At 35.1% G+C, this 23,605-nt stretch overlaps 1 protein-coding gene across 1 annotated transcript; it reads left to right on the top strand.

The window, feature by feature from the left end:
* Positions 1 to 6,994: 6,994 nt before the first annotated feature.
* Positions 6,995 to 8,082, top strand: LOC129301334 (zinc-finger homeodomain protein 10-like; the record flags this gene model as incomplete). The annotated part of the gene is given in 2 exon segments (XM_054939909.1): positions 6,995 to 7,601; positions 7,603 to 8,082. Coding segments are annotated over 2 exon segments (832 nt in total), but the record flags the coding sequence as incomplete, so codon positions are not given.
* Between the last annotated feature and the right edge of the window lie 15,523 nt (positions 8,083 to 23,605).

Below are 23,605 nucleotides of genomic sequence, written 5' to 3'. Positions count from 1 at the left end.
CACAGCTCTCAACTCAGAGCTTCTCCCTCAGCCTCACGTTGACGCCAGATCCCTCCCTTGCCCTCGCTCCTCTGCCTCACAGAGTCACAGTCACCACAGTCATACACCTCTTATTCTCGTTCGCCTGAATCTACTCGAATTTCCTTTTCTCCTTTTTTCCCGTCGCAGCTCATCGGCTGTCGCAGCTCCCTTGATAATCTGAATCTCTATCTCCTTCTTTTCCATCTTGCTCGTCTCCTTCTCCGTCCATACTCTGCTCTCCTTCAGACCTTCACGCCTCACGTCTCCTCGGTCTCTGGCTCTCTGCTTCTTGAATCTTGTCTCTCCCTCTCGCTCCTCTCGGCTTTCACAGGTTAGTTAATTTCTAACATATAATCAGTTAATCACCCCCCGATTAACTTTGTTTAATTTTTTTGACTTGGATTATATCATAGAAATAATTTATTCACCTGATTAAATAACAAGTTGTTTTATTTTTGTTTTGATATTGTGTCCTGATTTTTTGTAAAATGATGATATGATGCTGTTGGTCTGAGATTCTGAGTTTTGATGCATGATTTTTAATTTTGATAATAGGGTTTATGTTTCTTTGCACAGTATTCATCCCTCTAGTGTCAAGAGTAATGAAACTAGTAAGAAGTCAGTTTGAAGGGGAGGTAAAAGAGAATCAACTTCCACCCAATTTACTACATATAGTCTAAACCACCTAAGAAAGTAAAGGTTTGACTTCAGACGTTTGGAAATCTTTTTCTAGGGTGGTTAACGAAGAGGGGGTAGTAAAGGCCAAGTTGTAATGTTGTGGCACTTTATTAGCATTCGGTGAAAATTATGGCACTTCACATTTGAGTCGTCATATTAAACAATGTGTAGCTCTTCCAAAGTTTCACAATGTAGGCTTGATGATGTTAGATAATCAAGGCAACATAAGATCTAGACAAATCAATAATTCACGTATAAGGGAGTTGTTGGGGATGTTGATTGTTGCACATGATTTGCCATATTCTTTTGTTGAATTTCCTCTTCTTAAGGAGTTTGCTTAAGGAATGTAATCCTGATGTTAAGCTTATGAGTAGAAAGACTGCTGTGTCAGATGTTAGAAGATTGTATGAGGTACAAAGAGACAAGTTAAATGTGATGTTATCAAAGTGTCCTAGTAGAATATGTTTGACCTCTGATTGTTGGATTTCTGTAACATCTAAAGGTTATATTTGCTTAACAGCACATTTTGTGGATGAAAATTAGAAGCTTAATAGTAGGATACTTTCTTTTTGTAAATGGAGCCTCCACATTCTGGACATGAATTAGCCAGTAAAATTTTTGAGAGCTTAAGTGATTGGGGGATTGAAAAGAAAATTTTTACAATTACTTTGGATAATGTATCTGCAAATGATTGTGTGGCTGAGATCTTGAAAGATAGGTTGATTTTGCAAAATAATTTGATTTGTGATGGGGATTTTTTCATGTGAGGTGTTGTGCATATATCTTGAACTTGATAGTTCAAGAGGTTTGAAGGTGATAAATGTTGCAATAAATAAAATTCGAGACAGCATTAAATATGTTAAGATATCTGAGTCCAGGATGAAAATTTTCAAGCAATGTGTTGAGCAAGTTGGTGGTATTGACACCTCAATGGGATTACGATTAGATGTGCCTACTAGATGGAATTCCACTTATGACATGCTTGAAAGTGAATTAGATATAAAAGAGCTTTTGTTTGCATGTCTTGTCGTGACACTAATTTTAAGCATTCCTTATCAAATGAAGAGTGGAGGAGAGCAGAGGAAATTTGCATTTTTTTACAACATTTACAATGATTACTACTTTGAGTTCTGGCACATCCTATCCAACTTCCAATATGTATTTTGGACAAATAGCAAAAGTTGAGATTTTGTTGAATGATGCCATTAGCAATCGTGATCCTGTGATTTCTAGTATGGCGATTAGAATGAAGGATAAATTTGACAAGTATTAGAGTGATTATAGTGTGATCCTTTCAATTAGAAGTATTTTTGATCCACGAGCAAAGTTTGAAGCAATCAAGTATTCTTTCTCTTTGATTGATCCTGTGGATTACTACATGAAAGTTGATAATATCAAACAAAAGTTGTATTATATCTTTGATCAATACAAAGAGATGGGTAGATCTTCCATTAATGTCACATCAAGTTTAATTTCCAATACAAAGTCAACCAAGTTCAAGCACAAGTGGAAGGATGGTAGAGAAGAAGAAACCAACCATGTCTTGGATTCAACTTTATGGTGTAAGTTTTTATTTATCTAATACACATTATCTCATTACTATTGGTTTATAATCCCTTATTTGATACTTTTTGTTTTTTTTTTACATAGGATTTTCTTAATTTCAAGAGTAAGGATGTTTCTTCTGTTGGAAAATCTGAACTGGATTATTATTTAGAAGAAGCTTCTCTTGATGGTCACCAATTTTCAGAGTTGGACGTGTTGCATTGGTGGATGACTAATCAACAACGATTTCCCAATCTTTCAAAGATGGCATGCGATATTTTAAGTATTCCGATTACTACGATAGCTAGTGAATCAGCTTTTAGTATTGGTTCCCGTATTCTAACAAAGTATCGTTCTAGCCTCCTTCCAGATAATGTGCCAGCATTAATTTGTACTCGAAATTGGTTACATGGTTTTGTTCCACCATTATGTGGTAATTTTTGTTTTGTGAAATGTTGTCTTGTGATATATGTGATTGTGTATGTTTAATAATAACACAATTTTGTTCATTTTTATTGTAGGTGAGGAAGAAGTGGTTGCAGAGTATATTGATATTGAAATCCCTCCACCTTTAACAAGTGGACCTACTTCTTAGAGTTCTAATGTTTTATTTGTAGATGATGAGGATGAGGAGGATTTATGTTTTAATTGATGAATATGTACTATTTGGATTTTTAAATATGTTGTTTAATTTTTAAAAGATTGAGAGGACTTTAATTGTTTTCAATTTTTGAATATTTTAATTAATTTTTGATTTTTGATTTTATTTTAATTTTTTAAATTAGGGCTTTCGGGCCCGGCCCTGAGCCCTGAACATAAGGGCCGGGCTTCAGAAAAGGGGTTGAAAATGAAGAACCGGGCTTAAGGGCCTAGGCCCATAAGGGTCGGGCCCATAAGGGCCGGGCCCGCCCGTTTTTCCAACTCTACTTGAGCACCTAGTCTAAAAAATTTATTTATACTCTTTTTATTTAAAAATATAAAATATTTTTTAAAATTAAATATTTAAAAAATAAAGTATTTTTAATATTTTAAAATGTAATCATTATTTTTTTAAAAAGTACCTCCATTGATAGTGACCTTATATTTATTATAGGGTGTTTAATAAAAATAAATATAAAAATATAGGGTTAGTTTGAAAGTAAGTAATCATTTTATTGGGAGGAATATAGTGAGATTATAGACTTTATTAGCTATGGTGAGATTCGATTAAAAATGCTTTATATTTTTAAACGAAAGAGTATCAATTAAAGATTATATTTTTGACCAGCAATTAAATATTAATTATTATTAAAATTTTAATGAATTGTTTATATAATTTAAAATAAATTATTATTAAAATTTGAATGAATTCTTGTTGACAAAAGATTTATTTAAATTGATAAGTTTTCGTTTGAGTTTTTATAATAAGTAATTCTTAATTGATATAAATTTCTCCCGACTATCATTGATTGATATTTTCCCATTTTATCTTTTTTTCTATTTTATATTTATCATAAAAAATTATAAAATTTTAATAAATGTATCTTGTTATCAATTTAGGCAATATTATTGTCAAACTCTCAAATTGACTCTTTAAATTTATTATTTTTATATTTCTAACTTATAAAATTATGATATTTTACTCATAAACTTGTTGACTATGATAGGTATATATTGTATATAATTTGGTTCATAAAAATGGCAGGATTCGATTCAATAAAAAATAAAAATCAAAAGATAATATTATTAAAAAATACAAAAAAAGTTGCCTCATTTTGAAATTTTCATCTTGAGTGTAATAATCTATAATTTGAGTCTATGTCTCATGCTTACATTCCTATCACAAATTTACTTAAATTTATGAGTTCAGTAACCCTGCCAGGCAATAGTTGTTTAATTTGAATGGTGTAATTAATATTAAATTTTTTATAATTTTTATAAATTAACTATCCTATATACTACAAACAATCTAAACTTAATATTAATTTTTAAATGTTTATAAATTTTATTTTTAGTAAAAATCATATTTAAAAATAAGAATAAAAATAATTTTCAAATTAACGCTTTAAAAAATTTAAATCTAAACTATTTCTAGTATATTTAAATAGTTAATTTAAAAAAATTATAAAAATATTTAATATTAAATCAAACTATTTATATTAAGTAAAGATTATTTTGATTGTTAATAAAGTATAATTGTTAAAATTTATAAATTTTAAATATAGACATTTCAGATTGCTTACCATGATATGCACCGAAACCGAACGCGAGGGTTACGTATGCTTTCTCTAGACAAACCAATAAATGATAACTACTACTCTTTTTATTTAAAAATATAAAATATATTTTAAAAAGTTAGTTATTTAAAAATATAAAATATTTTTAATATTTTAAAATATAATTATTATCTTTTTTAAAGTGTCTATTGATAATAACTTTATATTTATTGTAGGGTATTTAATATGGATAAATATAAAAAGATATTTTTTGAAAATTTAAATATTAAAAAATATAAAATATTTTAAACCTTTTAAAATATAATTATTTTTTTAAAGTGTTCCTATTGAATAAAATATTTTATATTTATTATAAAATATTTAATAAAGGTAAATATGAAAAGATAAGGTTAATTTAAAAATAAGTAATTACTTTATTGGGAGATAAAACTCGATTAAAAATGTTTTACATTTTTTAATGGAGAGAGTATTTTTAAAAAATATAAATTATTTTTAATTAAATCTTACCCTTTAATAAAATAGTTATTTATTTTTAAATTAACTCTATCTTCTTATATTTATATTTATTAAATGCTTTATAACAAATATAAATATTTTATTCAATAGAAACACTTTAAAAAAATAATTATATTTTAAAATATTAAAAATATTTTATAATTTTTAATATCTAAATTTTCATATTTTGAAGGAAGGAAGTAGTATTTAAATTATGAGGAATTTAAAAACCTGATTAACTTGTGCGCTGATCTGACTACTCGGTGACCGCGCAGAAAACGCAGTTATCACGAACCAAGCAGGAACAAGAGCTCCCTTCATCTGTTTTGACAATAAATTTTGCGAGGGGGTGATTGTGAGTTTCGATGCAATGCTTGTTCACACGCCATTCCATGATTAAACCTTTGCTCCTCCATGATTGGTCTGCTCACGTCACCCCCTTCCCCTACATTATTCCCTCTTTTTCACCCTCCATTATATTTATAGCTCTTCCAGTAGGAGGAGTATTACTGGTTACTATTACGAGTATTACAAAAATAATATAAAAATACAAACAAACTTTCATCTGAGCTTCCCTGATTTGCCGTGTAAAACCACCCCAGGCTTCAAAGTCAGTGCCCTTTCTTTCACTCACCAGTCTTTGCCACAACGATTTCACACATTACTTTGACTTTAACCTCCTGGAACATCCAGCGTGGCACCAGAGAAACACCCGGCCAGCCTCACACGTGGCATTTTCTGTATGCGTGTCGGGTGATTAGGGAGGCCCCTCTTCCCGCTTTAATTAATTATGATTATGATTGTGATCATTATGGTTGACGCCCGATCACGGTTCACTGTACTCAGTTCCGCAAAACGGAACGTAGTGGCGGCATCCCTCCACCCCGAAGCACGAGCCCTTCACCCCCAAATAGTATAGGTTAGGCACTTAGGCCCCTATTCTACGGTACCGTTTCGGGCTTTCAGGACGTGTTTCTTTTGTCGGGGCTTATTGGGCTGAGTTGAAGGCGGCGTCGTTTAATCCCGCCCCAACTTCTAAGGCACATCTGCTGCCCCGGGAATTCTCCGTTGCCGACAAAGATACCCTGGAGGCACTGGTTGTCCTGTCCGAAACGTTTCGACCAGGGTCACAAATTTGCTACCAGCTTTAACTATGGGAGAAGGATAAATTAGTCCATGCGCAAAAGAAAATGAAAACGAGCTCAATGATTTACTGTGAAAGCTGTGCCATCCCGTCCTTGACTGCCAACTTGACAAATTAAGTTGGGTTTTCAGAAGTTGCAGGTCCTCGCATCTGCATGCTATGCCACAGCAAGCACCAACCACTCCCATGCTCCCTTAATTCTCGCTTCTTAATCGCCCCTTTAATGTTCTGGTTACACGCTCGCTCCCGGCAGGGCGGGTTAATTAAGACGTTGCTAGTGTTGGGTCACAGTTGCAGTACTACTTCTAGTAGTATTTAGTATTTGCTATATGCTTTGTAGCAACCATAAAGCCGAGGGTTATTTCTCATTTTCGTTACCAACGGGAGGGGTATATTTATTACTTACATCTAACCCTGAGTGAGGTCACTAACTTAACCACGGATTAGAACCAGGGTTAAAACTTCTAGTGGTTAAGAAGGACGACCACATAACCCCAGATTTTTGTTATCAGCAGCCATCGCCACTGGGGGCTTCCTCGCCAGCACCTTCTTTCCTCGTCTCTCTTCCTCGCTACCTTCCAAAAGTGGCCGTTCTTTCTCTCTTTTTCGGCTGCCGCATCCCGCTCGCGCTCTCGCCCCCCCTCTAATTTCCCGAGGAAATCACCGGCACTTTTATGGAGTTCGATATTTGTAATCTGAATAAAGACCTAAACCTAACAACCCCTTAAAAGCTAGGATTTAATTTTGTTGCGACACTAGATGTTTGAGCCATGGATTTAACCCCCGCAATCGCCAACAACACCACCGCCTCCACTACTCCTACTAGTACGAAATCCCCGGAACGTGACAGTGAAACGCCCACCCGGATCCAGACAGCCGCCAAGCCCTTGTCCTACTCCAACGGCGTCCTCAAGCGCCACCACCACCACCGCCTGGCCAGCCAGCCCCTGCCCGTCACGTACAAGGAGTGCTTGAAAAACCATGCAGCCAGCTTGGGAGGCCACGCCCTCGACGGTTGTGGCGAGTTCATGGCCTCTCCCACCGCCAGCCTCGCCGACCCCAGCTCCATCAAATGTGCCGCATGCGGCTGCCACCGCAATTTCCACCGCCGTGAGCCCGAAGAGCCTATGTCCACGACTCACGTCATCGAGTTCCAGTCCCACCATCGGCACCATCCCCCGCCGCCCCCGCCCTTTCAGGTTTCCAATCGCAGCCCCAATTCGGCGTCGCCGCCTCCGATCTCCTCTTCTTACTACCCGTCCGCGCCTCATATGCTTCTGGCTCTCTCTGCGGCCGGGATACAAGCGCCGCCGGAGAGCGCGGCCGCTCCCGCTAACGCTCTGGCAACGCCGAGCCCGAATGCGAGGAAGCGGTTCAGGACCAAGTTCACCCAGGATCAGAAGGAAAAGATGTACCATTTCGCGGAGAAGTTGGGGTGGAAGATGCAGAAGAGGGACGAAGAATTGGTTCAAGAGTTCTGCAATGAGGTTGGGGTGGACATGGTGGGTGTTGAAGGTTTGGATGCACAACAACAAGAACACTTTCGGCAGGAGAGATTCTGCTAATCATGACGGTAGGAACGCTCTAGAGCAAGACCCTCGTGCCCTCACCACTGAAATCCACGCCAACAACGACAACGGCAGCGCGCAGGATGCGAGTCATCACCTCTACACCAACGATAATAGTGGGGCAAACCTTGGTACTAATGGGTCCTCTTCGTCCTCTTGAATCTTTGGTGAAGGATGAAAGAATCGACGAACGGGAAGAGAAAAAATAATATCTTAGTAAGACCGTTGTCGGTTGATTAGTCTTTTCTTTTCTTTCACTTTTAATTTAGTTTTATCAATGAGATGATCATGATCAACTTCTTCAGGATATTTAACATGGCAGAGATTGATATCCAGAGGGAATTTTAATTATTTACTGGGTTCACCTTTTCTTGTTTCTTATCAATGGTAAATTCAGTTGTAGTTTTATGAGTCACTACTCCGACCCCGAGTTTTATAAATGTCTCGTTCCCCTGCCCCTTCTTTCTGGGGTGATTTTATTTCACCTTCTCGCTCAAGCTTTTTAGTTTGAGATTATGGGTTTGGCTGGAGGAGCTTTAGTGGGTGATGAACTGTGAACTCTCAGCGTGATTATTTGATGTTCTCTTCTTTAGGAGAAGGTGAAAAAGCATGCTGCGCTTTTTCTCTTTCTCCGGTCAGAGAGAATATGATTTTCTCCATAAGTTATATGTCCATGAGAGAGAGGCAGAAAGTTTAGTCACGTAGAGTTCAGAAGGTTAGGGCGATTGTGAATTGCGCTATTTTATTGCTTTAGCCATGTGCAGATATGCTGATACTATTTTATATTCTACGATGAAGTGACCAAAGAGAAGCATAAACAAAATCATAATCGTATTCTATCATGTTGTGCATATCAAGCTGTAAGCTTTTCGTAATCTGATTGCATCAGATCAGGGTTAACTTTAGATAATAGGGCTGAATACTGTAGCGAGCATCGGTGATGTGGCTGGTGATTCCAAAAGAAACCTTGTAATGCTTTTTAATTATTCTTCCTAATCAAGCACGCATTCCTCCTGCACTAATTGTTTTTGGCTTTTACAACGAAACTCGTTGGGCCGTACACAGCTCGGGTAAAATCCTAATCCCATTATTTTAAAGTTAAAATAAGACTATCATGTAACCTAATTAAACGTGTTGTTGAAGATATCTGTGGGGCATATCCGTTCAAGGGAAGTAGATCCTCTTTTAACGAAAATATCATTATTAATTCAAATTAGGATAATGACCTGAGAGCCTGAGAGTGAGAGGGTAAGTGTATAGCATCGGTGACTCACCAAGCAAGAATTCTGACTTGTTGGCCACCATCTAAGGGTATGGGCGCTTTTTTGTTTTTAGCAGGTTCACGTTACTTGTTTAAATGCAAAGTTTTGGGGTCCACACCACGGGTTGGTTATGGTTTTTTGGTCATTGATGATGAGGTCAGCAATCTTGTGTTGGTGCCCCTAGCCAGCTAGGCATGGGCTGGTCGTCCTTAGTCCTTGATTGGTCCTTGACAAAATAGGGATAATACTGGAACTTCACTCGATAGCGATGAAGCATTGTCTCAAATCCCCACTAAATGCAACAGTAACTCACTGTGGGAGAATATGGCCATCTTCTCTCTACCCCATCCCCTGCACATGTATGCATGTATGCATGGTACATTTGAAACTTGAATCGTTTGCGAATTTCAACTGTGTCATCACCAAGTTAATTTATTGAGTGCATTTGTTCCATACCGTCGAGCTTTAATTGGACGCGTGGGCTGGTTCCTTAAACGGACAAAATCTGTAATCCTTTGAATGTTAGCACTGTTATTATTGATAATGATAGAACAAGAAAGAAGTGGTTGAATTTCAAATTTCAAATTTCCCAAAGACATCCTCGTGATACGTGATTGGTGTCCTTCAGGGGAAAAAAGTGGTAGGCTTTCGGATTAACCAGATATGTAAGATAAGATGCGGCGTTGTTATCTTAATAATGCAGGGGTTGCTTAACATTGAGGTTAAGAGAAAGAAGAGGGTTTGTCAATGAGGTCGAGGTTAACATCTTGTACAGTGAAGCCAACTTTGTGTCCCTACCTCTAAATATTACACCAGATCAGTGTGTCAATTGATGTGACTCCCAATATTGCTTTGATTAGATTGATGAGCCATTTTATTTTTCTTTAAGCTTTCTATCCATTTCTTGCTCTCTTCCATGTGGCTTTTCACCCGTTCACTTTTACTCCCTCGAGAATGAACGAACGGCTCGTGATTGATTTCGGCCTCTCAGGATTTCCACGGTATTTGTTCTTTTCTCTCTCTTCATACTTGCTTCACCCTAAATCAATGTAAATAGTGTCCATGCATTGCAATTTGCAAGCTTGACAGAAAACAATATGAAAATAAATGTTCTTTTAATTGGTCTGTATATGAGCCAAGTAGAATTTAATGACAATGCGTTGAAATCAGAACTAGATATCACAAAACGGTGATGCACGCAATAAAATTTTCGCTCTAAAGTGTCGCCCATATGGGTGTGGTGGGATTAACTTGTGTGATCATGAGAAGATAAAAAGCTAAATTGCATCATTTTTTTATTTAATAAATATTCGTTAAAAGTCAACAAAGATTCATCAGAACATCCAATCCCTTGGCCATCTCTTGCAGGATTAATTTTCCCACTTTCCTTTATTAATTAATAGCGTAACTCAATTCGCATCCGCTGTATGTTGATAATTGACACAAAACTTATTCATTGTTCTTACAGTATATACTGTATCATACACAAATAATTGTATCTTATAAAAATTCCTGCTACAAAACTTTAAAGCATCACTATTTATATCACCTACATTTTTCAATCGATATACAGGCGGAATTCCAATAAGTATATGATGGAATTGAATTTCCAACGCATTGACCGAGCCACAGAGGAGGTGATGGCAAAAAAAAAAAAAAAATCCACATAAGAGGAGGGTTTCGCTAATCCATGTGAAAGAAACAACCTAACTATAACTGCTCCAAGCAATTGAGTATGAAAACACGGTGCATCTGTCGATGGGTTTAATTGATGCTCTCAAACTGCCAGAGTGGAAGAAAGGAAAAGGAATAAAGGGTTTGAAAATGTCGAAGACAGAAACCAAACTTGAAGGAGCTGTAAGCCTAATTTTCCTGTAACTGCAGTCCCATATGGTGGATATGATGCTTTGCTTTGAAAAGCCTGATGAATCGGCGAGGTTTACATCTCAACACGCTGCATGTGCCGCCACTAATCCATTGAGTCAAAACTCTAAACCTTGGTCAACTATACATACGTTTTAATTCTGCTTTTAATCTCAAAGATTTTGAGGTCCAAAAGGTCGATCGATGTCCTAGGCTATTTTTCATCGGATTCTCACGGGGGCGTCCTCGACAATTAGTAGGCTACTTTAAGGTCCCTTCAAGAGAGAGTACCGTATGCACTATCTAGGGGCTTGGATTCTCTTTAACATCGTGCGAGAGTGTGGTACATACATATAATTGTATGTGCATAGTGTAGGTCGGAGTCATTTCAAGAAAGCTCCAACAAGTAAGGAAAGTTATGCAGTCATTTCATGATCTTAATATATCTCTACACATATAGACCTCTTTATTGCGTCGTGCAGAAAAAGAGAAGGCCATCAGCTTTAAAACCCTACCATGAAGCATGGCTTTGTCCCCCTGCATCAGGAATGGAGGTTGAAGCCCCCTCCACTAATATTTTCACCTAACATTCCATCTGGTGGACGTCACCAAATCAAGGCCTGACCATTTACCTGTCAAAGTTTTCACCGTCAGTTCAAATAATTCACTGACATCACCAAGAACACCAATTAATAACCTACTTGTAATCATTAAACTGGCTTGCAAATTGCTGTTAACTTGGCATGTTGGAGCGGACACTTCCTAGTTAATTAACCTCAGCATTGTGACGGAATTGAGGAATTTGCATTTCGTTAAAGGGACTGTCTCGCTTTTATTAATTTTGTCCAGGAGAGTTTTAAAGCGAGGGAACAAAATACCTTCTAAAAGCAAGGCAAAGCAACAGGATGGAAAAGGACCAATTACGTTGGAGGTCAACAATGGACCACACAATTATTTTACAGAATAAAGATATAAAATTAAAGGAATTGCGAATGTGGTGGTCCATTGTTATTATAGTTCGAGGTCTCATGTCTAACGATCCCCATCCTTAATATTCCTGTGCATAGCTCGTGAGCCTTTTCACCGTTCTTTAATTTTAACATGCTGGTCCTCGATCCCTGCACAAACTTCAGACAGGGATTGGCATGATTGATCTCCTCCACATCTATCACCGCGCATGATATATCCTTAATTTAATTTCTAGAACTAATCCTTCTAGTTTGTTTTTGGGGCTATTTTGTTCTGTGTCCCTACCATCTTTTCAGCTCCAACACATAATTGTTGTTCTCGCACTCACCGCAAGGAAAGCCGTGCCAAGAAGCAACAGAGCCTCGTGCCTGAACTTTTTGAGCTGAGTAATGAGTTGTTTCCTTTATATGCGGGTAAAAGCACAATGATCATAAGAAAGTCATGCATAATATCAGTACCATTTTTTTAGAGGCAAAAAAATATCAGAGATGTATAAAATATTTATTTACAAGCGATCATTGCTGTCAGACGTTCTATATGGGCTTACAAATCATGTATGTCCCGTGATTGTTTAGTATAATCAGAGGGTGTTAATTATGTTTATCAAGTTTAATTTGTGTGGGTTGACAAGCGAAGGGTCTGTCAATGAAAGGACTGTATTCTGTGAGTCTGTATGGCGCCATTGGAATAACACGCAAAACAAGCGATACGCAAGAGAGTAGTTTACTTTATTCTCGTATTGTCTTCAATCAAGCTTTACTTCATACCCAGTTACAGAGCATGCTGCATTGGGTAATTTCCTCATATTCACTGTCATCCATGCATGCGAAGTAGGGCACTGATCTCTCTCTGTGTCTCTCACATGTGATTGCTTTGAAGGAAGGTAGAGTGGGTGATATAGAAGAAGTGGGTGAAACTGAAATGAAAAGGGGAACGTGGAAGGAAGAAGAAAGAGAGCAAGTGTGTAACCCAATAAGGAAAACCATAATGGGCACTGTTGGGATTCACATGCCAAAGCTGTGGCAGGGGCCCATACCCTGCCTAACCCCGCCTAGGCATATTCCTGCTATTCAATTCTAAATATTTTTACCCAAAAATAAAAAGATTCCTAAGTATTTTTGTAAAAAACAACACGTCTAAATAAACGTGTGTGCGTGTGTAAAGTACTATAAATGTTATTGTTCATCTACATTTAGATGAACAGTAATAATATTTTAAAACAAATTTAAATGTTAAAAATAATGTGCATTCAATAGAAAGAAAGGAAAACCACAATCATTTATCTCTGTAATTTTATTGACTTTGATTTTTAATTCTTATATTTTTTTATATTTTTAATTCTTATAATTTTTAAAAGATTGAGTTATCTTTATTTTTTAAATTCTTATAATTCTTATTTTTTCAATATGTTTAGTGCCAGTAAGGACTAAATATACTAGAAAAAGCTATAAAGATTAAGAGCAAAATTAAATAAAACTATAAAAATTAAATGTTATGTTTTTCCTAAAAAAAACAGATGTAGGGTCCATGGTAAAAAAATTAATGGCAGATATAAAATTCATAGTAAAAGATATATGTATGAGTATGTTATTTATTGCTTGTATTTTGTATAAGTGTAAAATAATAAATTGTGCAATAAAATACAAAGTTAAATGACAAATTATAAGATAGAATGTTTTATTGTTTAAATTTTAATTTACATCAGAATAACATATATATAGAAATAAAAAATTATTTTCTTATATTTTTAATATACACAGGAAACAATTTTTTATATATAAATGTTTAAGATTTAAATCCTTTGAAATTGATATCTATTAATTTATGTAAAGTTTGCCTTTTTAAGACATGTTAATAAAATTTTATATTTTATAAAAAATTATCAAAAATACTAAAAAAAAAGAAAACTTCACTAAAATTTACAAATATCAACTTTAGAGAATTTAAATCAAATTTTTTAATACACAGAGGATGTTATTTATGTTTTCAATATGTACAAATGGAAAAATTTAAATATAACCATTATTAAAATTTTAATCTATATAAAATAATGTATAAATTTTAAAATTTAACATAAAAGATATAAAATAAAATATGTTGTTATTTAAATTTTAATTTATGTGAAAATAACATATCATAGGATATGTAAGGAATTGTTTATTATATTTTTCACATACACAAGAGTAACAAATTACATAACAGTATACGTGGAAATAAAACAAGTTGTTATTATTCTTAATATGCAGAGGTAATAAATTTAATATTAACACACACACACCAAAACTTGAAAGTCTACTAAAAAATTATAACCACGCACTAAATTTAATCCTATGAAGGTGACTGCACACCTCCAATTCTGAACCTCTCTTGGTTATTGTTTTTGTCATTATAGGCATATATATGACTAATAAATAGTACTATAATATTGGTCATTCTACTTGTACAATTTAAAATCATTATTCATATTTATTTTTACTTTTATCTATAATTATGGTTTATAATTATTATTATGACATAAATTATAGTGTATGACTCATTATTTAGTTTATCAATTTTTGAGAAAAATATGGAAAAGAAAAAAGTAAAAGATATTTAACATAAAATAATATAATACATATTTATAAATAAATTATATACTTAATCCACTAATCTGTTTGAAGTGCCGTTTGTTAAGCGGCGCTCCACTGTTTACTTTGTTGCCGGTCAACCGCTTGGTTATTACTATGCGTCTTGGCCTCTCTTAGCTCTCTCCCATCATATATTAGTATTAGTGTGGTGGTGTGCAGAGCTAGTATATCCGGGACGTCGTTTCCGGGATTATGCGATCCTTAGAGATGATGTTGTCATTGTTGATGAGAGTGTAGCGAAAGTCTATAGCGCCGCTTTGGGGGATTTAGGAGTAACTATATCCTATTCAAAATAGTACTAGAATATTGGTCATTCTACTTGTACAATTTAAAATCATTATTCATATTTATTTTTACTTTTATCTATAATTATGGTTTATAATTATTATTATGACATAAATTATAGTGTATGACTCATTATCATACACATTTTATTTTTCTCATGATACGTGGACCAACAAATTCTAAAAGGAAATAAGCCAATTTTATTTTGCTTGATATGCTAAAGTAAAAAATATTATAATTTTTAGTATATGAAGGCAATGCATTGTAAGATAAGAATTGTTGCTTAGAAATTTCGATGGAGTGGCAAGTCTGACAATATTTATTGAAGAATAAATTTTCTTCAATTTTTTATGAGGTAGAGGCGTAGAGCTTGTAACATCCCAATTTAAATTTTAATAGTTAATTTGGGTTAATAAAAATTTTAAAAAGTATTATTAAATTATTATTATAAAAAAATAAAATAAAAAAAAAAAATAATAAAAAAAAAAAAAAAAAAATAAAAAAATAAAAAATAAAAAAAAAAATAAAAAATAAAATATTATTAAATTATTATTATTATAATAATAAAAAGAAAGAAAGGAAAAGAAAGGAAGAAGAAGAAGAAAACGAATTTGCTTCGTCCGCCGCCTCAACAGTAACAATAATAAATAATAATAAAAAGAAAAGAAGAAGAAGAGAGAGAAAATAATTAAAAAAATGTGGGACCCACTGAATTTTTATAAAAACTCACCTGTTCCTTCATTTCTTCATTCCTTCTTTCGTGCGTGAGCTTCGGCAGAGAGAGCATCTGTGAGCCAAATTCACCGGTGCTGGGTTTTAAGGTAAGAGTTTTTAATAGGATATTTAGGGTGTGATTTTAAGCTTTTCAAGACTAAGTAAGTGTTCTAAAAATTTTTCTTAGTCATCCTTCTTCTTTAGTTTCTGAGTTTGTAGTGGTAGAAAATTTAAGATCTGGAAGAGGGATGAATTTATGTTGAATAAATATGGTTTTTGAGGTTGTCAGTAGTATAATAAATGTTCTAGAGTATAAATTTGTTAATGATCTTTGAATTTATGGCTTATGGATCAAATTCTAAACTAGATCTGAAAATATATGTTGATTTATTGAGGTTTAGATGATTATTTGGGATGAGAAATGAATTATTATGGTTATAGGATTATGATTCTAAGCTAGAGACTTAATTTTTAATTTTTGGGTATTTTAGGTACGAATTTATGAAATAAAAAGAAAATTTTGATAATAGAAATTAGTTTAGAAGTTGATTTTTAGATTATTAATGTTTATTGATAATTAAAAGAGGAGTTAAAAATTATACTTAATAGTATTAACTATAGATTTGTATTAAGATTGAGATTAGGAATTATGTTATATTTTTAATTCTATTATTAGAATTATTTTATTAGTTTCAAAAATTGAAACTAATATTTATAAATAATATGTTATTTGTAGATTGTATTACTGGTGAAGATTGTGGTGAGAGAGAAATTTTAAGGAATAATTTATTGAAAAAGCCACAAGGTAACCATGCTTTTAATTTGTGATTAGTGTTACTTCATGTTAATTGGGTGATTATTGAGAAAATTATGAATTTTGTAATATTGTATAATTGTGCAATATTATTATGAATTTGTTTGATTATTGTGGGAGGTGTTGGGAGACTTGCTATTATTGTTGTATTTATGTGCCACGTGGTACGCCCCTATTGGAGCTCAATAGGTGGTTTGTAAGGGCTCGGGCTAATCTACCTTTGGCCGGGTAATTTAGCACCGAGTGAGGGCTACGGCTCGAGGTTAATGGAGGGATATAAGGATGGTTGTTTGTGTTTATTATAATATTTCTTATATTTGTTGGAATTATATTATTTTTAATTCTCACTTAGTAAGCACACACTTAACTGTTTGTATACACTATCATAAATTGGCTTTGGTTACTGGGACTTTTGAGTCTCATTATGTGGTTAACAATTTTCAGGAGAAGAGCCACGAGTGACACGTGGAGGAGTCCCAGAGGCTTAGTGGTATAGATCCACTGTCTCTTTTGGGTATTTAATTTATGATTTATAATGTGTTATATTGCCAATATTAGGGCTTTTTGTTTATTGTCAATTATATGAATATATAAATGTAATCATGCCTTTCAAACTATTTCTATTTTTGGTACAATTTGGATGACTGTAATTTTAATATTTGGTTTACTTTGGATTGGTTAAAATGGCATGATTATAAGGCCAAATAACTGGCTTGTGTTGAAAATTGATTAAATTGCTTATTTTACTTGTTGGGAGTATAAGGATGGACAAATGTGATTTAGTTTACTTGTTGGGAGTATAAGGATGGACAAATGTGATTTAGCCTAATGGCATGTGGGAGGTAAAAATTTATCTGAAATGTTATAGTGTGTGAGTTGAAGCCAATTATAAAATATTTTATATTGAAATTATTGATATAAAAATGTGTTGGGTGGCTGTAACCCAACTATGGTTGAGTTAAATTATTTAAAAAAAAAAATTTGGTGTGTTACAAATTTTGGTATCAGAGCTACATGTTTCAAATTCTTATAAATTATGAAATTGTTATACATTAACCTAGTTTATTGGCAATATACATTAGTAAATCATAATACTTCTCCATTATTTTTCTTGTCTTGAGATTAGTGTTAATTTAATTATGTGACTTCCATCCTTTAGGAGGGGAGAGATGGTGTCCAAAACTAGGAGAGGTGGCGAAATTGTCGGTGATTCTATAGAGCCAATAGGAAATGACATACCTTCACTGCCACAACCGGAGCCCACACAGCAACAAATTGGGCAGGGCGAGCCCATACAGTCACAACTAAGGCAGGATGAGCCAACCATGAGGCAAATGATGGATCTACTATATAATCTTAGTGACCGCATGAAGAGACAAGAAGAAGAGTTGGCCGCTTTAAGACAATATAAGGAGAATGACAACCGAGAGGGAAATGGCCAACAAGAAGGAAGCCATACCAAGGTATTCAATGCGAGCCAATCTGCTGATGAAGGCTTACCTTCCTATTCTCACCATGAGACTAGTCCGAAGAATGTGAGTCTCCACTCTGAGCAACAGACATCCACGATCACAAAGATCTGGAGTACTTTTCGTAAGTTTAATCCTCCTACTTTCGATGGAAATCTTAAGCCAGCGGTGGTTGAAGAATGGATAGATCAATTGGAGAGTATTTTTCGTATGGTTGTGTGCACTTCTAATCAAAAGGTGCAGCTGGCAATATTCCTACTACAGAAGAGTGCTAAGAAATGGTGGGAAACATCAGGACCGAAGGATGATTCCTCTCTTACTTGGGAAGATTTTAAAGCCATATTGTTCGAGAATTATTTTCCTACTGCACTGAGAGCAGAAAAGGAGGCTGAGTTTCATGCATTCCGCCAGGGTGATCTAGATGAGGATGAATTTATTGAACAATTCTCAGAATTATCTAAATACTCTACTTACCTCCAGAAACATGAAGACACGGAGTGGATGGCTGAACGATTACTAGAGAAGGCGAGGCCTGATCTAAGGGAACAGTTAGCCCCTTTTGAGATCAAGACATTCAGTGAGATGTGCAATAAGCTTCGAATAGTTTCTCGGAGGAAGAGAGAGGCTAGATTAGAAGCTGATAGAGAGAGGAGGAAAGAACCTCATGGGAAGCCCCCTATCCACACCAGACCCATTGGTGGAGTAGAGAAGAGGAGCAGTCAAATCTTTGGAGGTTTTAGAAATCAGAAGAAGAAGGGCTACTATCATAAGGGCCAGAGCTACAGAGGGAATCAGAGTGGAAGTCAAGGGTCCTATAGGAGCCCAGCTACCTTTAATCCTACTCCTAGTGCTGCTAGTAATCAAGCATGCAGTAAGTGTGGGAAGTTTCATTCTGGTGATTGTTGGGTTTGTTACATCTGTCAGAAGCCTGGTCATATTGCTCGATTCTGCTATCAAAACCAAAATAGGGGTAATGATCAGAGACCTACAGTACCAGCACGAGTGTATGCCCTCTCTGGGCCAGAGGCTGCTAACAACCCTAATGCTATCCGAGGTATAATCCGAATCCTTGATAATGATGTTTGTGCTTTGTTTGATTCGGGTGCTACACACTCTTTTGTGTCTGATGAATGTATGAAAAGATGTAAATTGCCTGTGTGTACCTTACCTTTTGATGTGAAGATTTCTACTCCTGCTGGTTTGACTGTAAGGACTGCTAAGGCATGTCTAAATGTAGAGGTTGAGTATGAGGGTCGAAAGACCACCATAGACCTCATTTGTTTGTCTTTGTCTGGGATTGATGTTATTGTGGGGATGGATTGGTTGTCTGCAAATGGAGCTGTACTTAATTGTCAGAAAAAGAGTGTGTCACTCTCAGCTCTTACTGTAACCCCTGTAGAGTCCCAAAGTCCTATGTTGTTGTCTGCAGCTCAAGTAGAACAGTGTATAAGAAAGGGCTGTCAAGCTTTTATGATTTTCTTCTCAATCAAGGCAGAGATTGAAGAAGGTGTAGATCAGATTCCAGTAGTGAGAGAATTCCCTGACGTCTTTCCTACTGAAGTGATCGGTTTGCCTCCAGAACGAGAGGTTGAGTTCTCGATTGAACTCGTACCTGGTACGGGGCCTATTTCTAAGGCACCCTATAGGATGTCTCCATCGGAGTTAGCTGAGTTGAAGAGACAAATTGAAGAGTTGTTAGAGAAGGGGTTTATCAGACCGAGTGTATCACCATGGGGGTCACCGGTACTGTTTGTGAAAAAGAAAGATGGAAGCCTTAGATTGTGTATTGATTATAGACAATTGAATAAGGTAACCATCAAGAATAAGTACCCCTTACCTCGAATTGATGATTTGTTAGACCAATTAGTCAATTCAGCGGTGTTTTCTAAGATTGATCTAAGATCAGGGTATCATCAATTGAGGGTTAGAGCAGAGGATATCCCTAAAACTGCTTTTAGGACTAGATATGGGCACTATGAGTTCCTAGTGATGCCGTTTGGGTTAACAAATGCCCCAGCTGTCTTCATGGATTATATGAATCGAATCTTCAGGCCTTATCTCGATGAATTTGTTGTAGTCTTTATTGATGACATACTTATTTATTCTCGAGATGAGGTGGACCATGCTAGACATCTTAAAATTGTTTTGGAGATATTAAGAGAGCACAAGCTCTATGCCAAGTTGAGCAAATGTGATTTTTGGCTTAAAGAAGTTAAATTCTTAGGCCATGTTGTTTCAGAAGAAGGGGTAGCAGTGGACCCTAGTAAGATAGATGCAGTGATGAAATGGGAGCAACCTCGAAGTGTGACAGAGATTAGGAGTTTCTTGGGTCTTGCAGGCTACTATCGTCGTTTCATTAAGGGTTTTTCACAAATTGCAATGCCCTTGACTAAGTTGACCAGGAAAGATGCTCCATTTATTTGGACGAACGAGTGTGAAGTTGCCTTCCAGGAGCTGAAAAAGAGGTTGACCACCACACCGGTGCTCACCTTACCTGTTCCAACTGCTCCTTATACCTTGTATACTGATGCTTCTAAGAAAGGTTTAGGTTGTGTATTGATGCAGGAGGATCGAGTAGTGGCTTATGCCTCTCGACAGTTGAGACCTCATGAGGAAAATTACCCTACTCATGACTTGGAGCTTGCTGCTGTGGTATTTGCCTTGAAGATTTGGAGGCACTATCTTTATGGTTCTTCTTTTGAAGTCTTCAGTGATCATAAAAGTTTAAAATATTTGTTTGATCAAAAGGAGCTCAACATGAGACAGCGCAGATGGATTGAGTTTTTGAAGGATTATGACTTTGAGTTGAAGTATCATCCAGGGAAAGCTAACGTAGTCGCCGACGCTCTGAGCAGGAAGCTTGTACATACTGCTCACATGATGGTCAGAGAACATGAATTATGGAGTAGTTTTCATGCAGTAAATGTAGAAGTAGTCGAAAATCGTTTGGCTGCTCTACATATTACTGAATTTGAGAATAATTTTTGGGAAGAAATCAGAATTTCGCAGCAGAAGGATGATTATTTGAATAAGATTAGGGTAGAGATTGGGGCTGGAAAGGCTGAACATTTTGATGTGACCGATGATGATGTCGTAAGATATAAAGGTAGAGTGTGTGTGCCTAATGATGCTCGATTGAAAAATATCTTACTTGAGGAGGCTCATCAGAGTAAATATACCATTCACCCAGGAGCAACTAAGATGTATCATGACTTAAGACGTGGTTGGTGGTGGCCAAGGATGAAGAGAGATGTAACTGAACATGTAACTCGTTGTTTGACTTGTCAGAAAGTCAAAATTGAGCATCAGAAACCAGCCGGGATGCTACAGTCTCTTGATATTCCAGAGTGGAAATGGGACAGCATTTCTATGGACTTCATTACAGGATTGCCTAGAACATCTTCTGGTCATGACACTATATGGGTAATCGTAGATCGACTCACCAAATCAGCTCATTTTCTGGCTACTAATATCAAGTATTCTCTCGAAAAATTAACTGAAATCTACATAAGAGAAGTGGTGAGATTGCATGGAGTGCCGACAAATATGTATCTGATCGTGATCCGAGATTCACATCAAACTTTTGGAAGTCATTACAGGAAGCCATGGGTACTCGTCTGAGTTTTAGCACAGCTTACCACCCCCAGACCGATGGGCAAACGGAACGAACCATACAAACTCTTGAAGACATGTTAAGAGCTTGTGCCATTGAGCTTAGAGGTAATTGGGATAGTCACTTGCCATTAGCTGAATTTGCCTACAATAATAGTTTTCATTCTAGCATTCAGATGGCACCTTATGAGGCATTGTATGGAAGAAAATGTAGATCGCCACTGTGTTGGACAGAATTAAGTGAGAGAACTGTTTTGGGGCCAGACATTGTTGATGAGACTACCCAAAAGATTGCTTTAATCAAGCAAAAATTACTCACAGCTCAAAGTAGACAAAAGAGTTATGCGGATAAGAGGAGAAGACCGCTTGAGTTTGAAGTAGGTGACCATGTATTTTTGAAAATCTCTCCAGTAACTGGTGTTGGAAGAGCTATTAAGGCTAAGAAGTTGACACCAAGGTTTATGGGGCCTTTTGAGATCTTAAAACGAGTTGGACCAGTAGCGTACCAAGTAGCATTACCACCCCAAATTGCTGGAATACACAACGTATTCCATGTGTCACAACTGAAAAAGTATCAACCAGATCCTTCCCATATAATTGAACCCGAGGAAATTGAACTCAGGGAGAATTTGACATTCAGAGCTGAACCAGAAAGGATTATGGATTATAAGGACAAGCAATTAAGAAATAAGACCATTAGATTGGTTAAAGTAATCTGGAAGAGCACAACTCCAGGTGATGCTACGTGGGAGACCGAGGACAGTATGCGACGTGATTATCCTCGTCTTTTTGATTAAGTGAGTAGTTAATAGTTATTATTTTAAATTTTGAGGACAAAATTTCTAAAAGGAGGGGAGAATTGTAACATCCCAATTTAAATTTTAATAGTTAATTTGGGTTATAAAAATTTTGAAAAGTATTATTAAATTATTATTATAAAAAAAATATAATTAAAATAAAAAAAATAAATAAAAAAATAATAAAAATAAATAAATAAAAAAATAAAAATAATAATAATAATAAATAAAAAATAAAATATTATTAAATTATATTATTATAATAATAAAAAAAAGAAAGGAAAAGAAAGGAAGAAGAAGAAAGAAAACGAATTTGCTTCGTCCGCCGCCTCAACAGTAACAATAATAAAATAATAATAAAAAGAAAAGAAGAAGAAGAGAGAGAAATAATTAAAAAAAATGTGGGACCCACTGAATTTTTATAAAAACTCACCTGTTCCTTCATTTCTCATTCCTCTTTCGTGCGTGAGCTTCGGAGAGAGAGCATCTGTGAGCCAAATTCACCGGTGCTGGGTTTTAAGGTAAGAGTTTTTAATAGGATATTTAGGGTGTGATTTTAAGCTTTTCAAGACTAAGTAAGTGTTCTAAAATTTTTCTTAGTCATCCTTCTTCTTTAGTTTCTGAGTTGTAGTGGTAGAAAATTTAAGATCTGAAAGAGGGATGAATTTATGTTGAATAAATATGGTTTTTGAGGTTGTCAGTAGTATAATAAATGTTATTCTAGAGTATAAATTTGTTGATGATCTTTGTTGTTTGGCTTATGGATCAAATTCTAAACTAGATCTGAAAATATATGTTGATTTATTGAGGTTTAGATGATTATTTGGGATGAGAAATGAATTATTATGGTTATAGGATTATGATTCTAAGCTAGAGACTAATTTTTAATTTTTGGGTATTTTAGGTACGAATTTATGAAATAAAAAGAAAATTTTGATAATAGAAATTAGTTTAGAAGTTGATTTTTAGATTATAATGTTTATTGATAATTAAAAGAGGAGTTAAAAATTATACTTAATAGTATTAACTATAGATTTGTATTAAGATTGAGATTAGGAATTATGTTATATTTTAATTCTATTATTGAATTATTTTATTAGTTTCAAAATTGAAACTAATATTTTAAATAATATGTTATTTGTAGATTGTATACTGGTGAAGATTGTGGTGAGAGAGAAATTTTAAGGAATAATTTATTGAAAAAGCCACAAGGTAACCATGCTTTTAATTTGTGATTAGTGTTACTTCATGTTAATTGGGTGATTATTGAGAAAATTATGAATTTTGTAATATTGTATAATTGTGCAATTATTATGATTTGTTTGATTATTGTGGGAGGTGTTGGGAGACTTGCTATTATTGTTGTATTTATGTGCCACGTGGTACGCCCCTATTGGAGCTCAATAGGTGGTTTGTAAGGGCTCGGGCTATTACCTTTGGCCGGGTAATTTAGTACCGAGTGAGGGCTACGGCTCGAGGTTAATGGAGGATATAAGGATGGTTGTTTGTGTTTATTATAATATTTT

This window comes from Prosopis cineraria, unplaced genomic scaffold (assembly GCF_029017545.1).
Source record: "Prosopis cineraria cultivar Desert tree isolate PC_DT_omini unplaced genomic scaffold, ASM2901754v1 PC2052, whole genome shotgun sequence".
NCBI classification, from domain to species: Eukaryota; Viridiplantae; Streptophyta; class Magnoliopsida; order Fabales; family Fabaceae; genus Prosopis; species Prosopis cineraria.
The sequence above is the reverse complement of the archived record's forward strand: the minus strand, read 5'-3'. Positions and strand labels throughout refer to the sequence as shown.